General features: G+C 39.8%; 1 protein-coding gene across 1 annotated transcript; it reads left to right on the plus strand.

The window, feature by feature from the left end:
* The first annotated feature begins 2,195 nt into the window (after window positions 1-2,195).
* On the plus strand, window positions 2,196-4,239 carry LOC149536861 (peroxidase 21-like). Its single transcript, XM_089805318.1, has 4 exons — window positions 2,196-2,423; window positions 2,661-2,849; window positions 3,481-3,646; window positions 3,744-4,239. The coding sequence occupies exons 1-4, from the start codon at window positions 2,196-2,198 to the stop codon at window positions 4,145-4,147; spliced, it is 987 nt and encodes a 328-aa protein (XP_089661444.1). The 3' UTR covers window positions 4,148-4,239.
* Window positions 4,240-4,459: the final 220 nt, after the last annotated feature.

Raw genomic sequence — 4,459 nt, forward strand, 5'->3', positions numbered from 1 at the left:
CCAAATGACACGGCATGCAGCAAAAAGCATGAAACCAAAAATCTTAACTTCTTACAGGCAAAGAAAATCTAAATTCCCAAGTCTATGACGGGTATTTCGGACATAGAATTTTTTGGGGAGGTCTGTAAGACCTCGAACATTCCAAGAGAGGAAGTTCATGAAAAATCTTGCATATCATCCTCGTCCTCGAGAGAGGAGTAACTATTTTGCAAAAAGGTAGAAACTGGGTGAAAGTCAGACGGGAAATCCTCTGGACTTACATCCTGCTGTTTGACCCCTGATATCTTTGCATGTCCAGGAGGACTATGAGAATGCCTTGTTGCTGGTGGTACTATGGAAGAGATTGCAAGAGGAGAACGAGCCCCAGCCAAGGACGAGGTCCTGGCGGCTGCCTTAATCCCCTGCGAGCCAGCAGGGTTTGAAACCTGCGAAACCGAAACAAGTGCAATAGAAGCTGCTGGCGTCTCCACATTAGCAGGCGCTGACACTTCGGTGGAAGCAGGAGGAATCGTAGTAACTGTCGCATAAGATGGCTTGGGGGCCAAAGGATTCAAGGCAAGCTTGCCTTTGCGCCCAACAGTAACCCATTCTTCTTTTTTTCCTTCGACCTGCTTGACAGGTGTTGCTTTAGGCTAGGGTTTGACCCTAGGCATGGCCAAAGGGAAATCCTTGATCTTGTGTTTTGCAGACTGACACCTATAATAGGTGTTAGGTAGGTTCAAGTAAAGCACCTTCTGTGCGAAGGTTTGAGCGCCAATCTGGATTTCCACAGAATCCTTGAGATCTTTAGAAAGATCAATTTCAATGCAAACACGCTACTGAGGGCGAGCATTAAAAAATTTCTCTGGCTCCTTGGTAATAACTTTGCCAAGGGTTTGAGCAATAGACTCAATAAAAGGCCAGCAAGGCAAGGGTAGACCTGGGAATTCGACCCAAACAGGAACCCTAAGCTTTTTATCGTCCGAGACAGAGAAGTCTTGGGACCATTTTTGAAAAACAAGTAGAGAGGAAGGCACAGACCAAGGGCCGTTGGTAAAAACCGCGTCAGCTTGCGATGGGTTAGCAAAGCGAAATTAAAAAAAAACCTTTGGTAAGGTTTTGCACAGCGTCAAGGCGGATGCCATGAGGGGTCCAGCTTTTGTTGACCCATTCTCTGAGCATAGCTTCAGGGGGAGTCCTACCAACAAAATACCCTATCAAGGTATGTTGTTCTAACCAGTCACATGCAGCATCAAATTCTTGTAAAGGAAGGACAATATCAGGATTACCTCGTGGAAAACCTTTGGGACAAACATGCGCAGGCGTTTGTTCGGTGGTGGCGCCATGGTAGTTTGAAGCAGCAGCGTGAACACTAGAAACAATTGGTTCACCGCTGACCGGAGCCATTATAACCTAACCTAAAGCTCCCATAGTAAATGCGGTATGACAAGTGCCGACAGAAGGGGAGTGCAAGCGAAAGGCCGTACGCAAAAAAGATTGAAAGTTCGCATGAAGCAAGAAAACCCTAATAGAACGAAAAAACCTATTGAGATAATTAGATATGTTTAACAGATTAAATCCCAAGAGAAGTACCATACCAACCACACAACCGTGCCAAACTAAGACTCTCCCTCAAACCGTTCGTTTTAAAACCCCTGGCCAATTTCTTTGAACTTAAATGGTGTTTTTGAAATTGAATCCTAGAAGAGTGTGCAAAGTAGATGGACAGTATACTGTGTTGAGAAAAGTCAGTCGTAGGCATCCATGACAGTTCTGAGATCATATCCAGCACCACGACATTAATAAACAAAAACTTACAATTCTTTTAATCCATTGATGGATTTGACCTTCGAGAGTCTTTGTATTTTAAGTGCTCGTCTCATGAGCAATCGTATCTTTCAAACCTTTATATGGTCAATACTCGTTATCATAAAAGATAAACAGCATGTGCAGTTACCTTGAAAGTCAATACATTACATAAATTGGAACAAAAGCTGTCAACAAATGATTTTCAATCCCAGTTGCCCAATTCGAAACCAGTGAAATGACTTGACAAGCAATTAAGAACTCAAACCAAGCCATTCCACAATGTCTCGCAGATTTGGAATGACGCAATTGGCTCCAATCCATTACCTGTCAACATGATTAAATATGATTTTTTTACTGGTTAAATATAGAAGTCCACAGGGAATGAAAAATCCAAGTTGAGTAAGATAATGGAGAGAAAGCACAATATCTGTTTTGGGTCACTCGCAGTGATTGTGATTGCATTGTGGGCACAGATTTCATGGGCTCAGACCAGCGGATTGGAGAGAAACTACTATGCAGCATCATGCCCAAGAGCAGAGGAGATTGTGAAGGAGCAAGTGTATAATTTGTATCAAGAACATGGCAATACTGCCGTTTCCTGGCTCAGAGCTATTTTCCATGATTGCATGGTCGAGGTATTTTTTTAGGATATCAATCTCTTTCACTGTAGGTCATGTTTTCGTTTAGGTAATTTGGGCCATTCTTAAAACGTCACACACTAACAGAAAACAGAAAATTAAGTTTAAGAAAATAAGTCAATTTTGATTGTTTAACACTTTTAGCTTAAGAATCAAACCTTAACGTGCGATGTTTAATCCGTCCTGATAATTTGTTATGAATTGAAGTTTAATTTTATGTTGCTCCAAATACAGTCTTGTGATGCCTCGCTGCTGCTGGATAACAGTGGGAGCGTGATAACTGAGAAGGCATCTAATAGAAACTTTGGAATGAGGAATTTCAAGTATGTCAATACAATCAAGAATGCACTTGAGAAGGAGTGCCCTGGTGTTGTCTCGTGTGCTGACATTGTTGCTCTTTCTGCCAGAGATGGAGCTGTTATGGTGAGTGAAGATTTTATTGTGGGTTTTAAAAATAGATTAGTTGTAAAGCATTCTTTTGGTTTAGGTTGTATATGTTATGTTCTAAGTTAAGGGAAAAGAGCCATTGCCGCTTATGTTTGAATTATTGAATGACCACTATATCAAAAGGTTCAATTATTTCATATAAGAAGTTTTAAAAAATGGTAGCACATGTATTACTAGCTGATCACATATATACTAATAATTAAACATTTTAAAGCTTTTTGGTTGTTAGTTGGTTCATTTGTGCAAAAAGTTTTGTTTTTTTGGTGAGCTTACACTTTTAGACCACCTCATGCTCTACGAGTACTAGTTCTACTGAGAGGTCCATAAATGTGGGAAAGCCAAAAGATTAGCTTTAAACTCTTCATCCACCTATGGGGGTTCACCAAAAAAATTAGGGAATTTTGACATACAGATTATGAACTATAGGTGCATGAAGTTAGCCTAAACAGCTACTAGATCTGATCGTTTCCCTATCCCATTACTTCCATTCATGAAGATGAGAGCCAGACCAATGTGTTTGTTTTTAATCATAATTTAGTATAAATTCAATTGTCTAGTCTTTATGTCAGGGCCTCGTGAATTGCTGAATTGATGTCTTGTATTGCAGTTAGGAGGGCCTCGTGTAGAATTGAGAACAGGGAGAAGAGACGGCAAGAAGAGCAGTGCAGCATTTGTGGACAAATACATTCCATCGCATAACGATAGTGTCTCAACTGTTTTATCAAGATTTGCCTCCATAGGAATCGATGCAGAAGGAGCAGTAGCACTCTTAGGTATTATCCATATTCTTCTCCATGTGTATTCATATAAATTGATATATCTTTTGACTCATGGTTTTAACTAACTGATCAAACTGGTATTGTAAAATAGGAGCACACACGGTTGGAAGAACACACTGTGTGAATCTGGTAGAGAGATTGTACCCAAAAGTGGACCCAACTCTGAATGCAGAATATGCAGTGTATTTGAAAGGCCGCTGCCCAACACCAAATCCAGACCCAGAAGCAGTGGACTACGCACGAAATGATCGTGGAACGCCAATGAAGTTTGATAACAACTATTATAAAAATCTGATGAAGAATAAGGGCCTTTTGGTGGTAGATCAGGAGCTTCTTTTGGACCCAAGAACATCTGTTTATGTGAGAAAGATGGCCCAAGACAATCAGTATTTCTTTTCTCAGTTCTCAAGAGCACTTACAGTCCTCTCTGAGAACAATCCTCTCACTGGAAAAAATGGAGAAATCAGAAAAGATTGCCGTTTTGTCAATGCCTAGGTCACCTTTTTCCTACTGCTATGCAGATCTTGGTTATAGGTTTGAGAAGACTGTAATAAAATTGTTAAATAAAGTTGAAATGATCTGTGACTTATAGGGCCACAAGCGTAGACATTAAACATAAAATGCTTAAAATTGGTATATAATTGATATACTTTTCATATTGTGGTGGAGGACTAGTAGATTTTGTAACGAAGCAAATAACTCCCTACTTCAATTAATTAGTATATTTATATACAGAGGAAAACACTTAAAGATATCATTCTCACAAAATTATTTTATTTAAAAGTGTTATAGTTATAGTTTATTCTT

Source organism: Cupressus sempervirens, chromosome 10 (genome assembly GCF_028749045.1).
Source record: "Cupressus sempervirens isolate cs-2001-9-10 chromosome 10, ASM2874904v1, whole genome shotgun sequence".
NCBI classification, from domain to species: domain Eukaryota; kingdom Viridiplantae; phylum Streptophyta; class Pinopsida; order Cupressales; family Cupressaceae; genus Cupressus; species Cupressus sempervirens.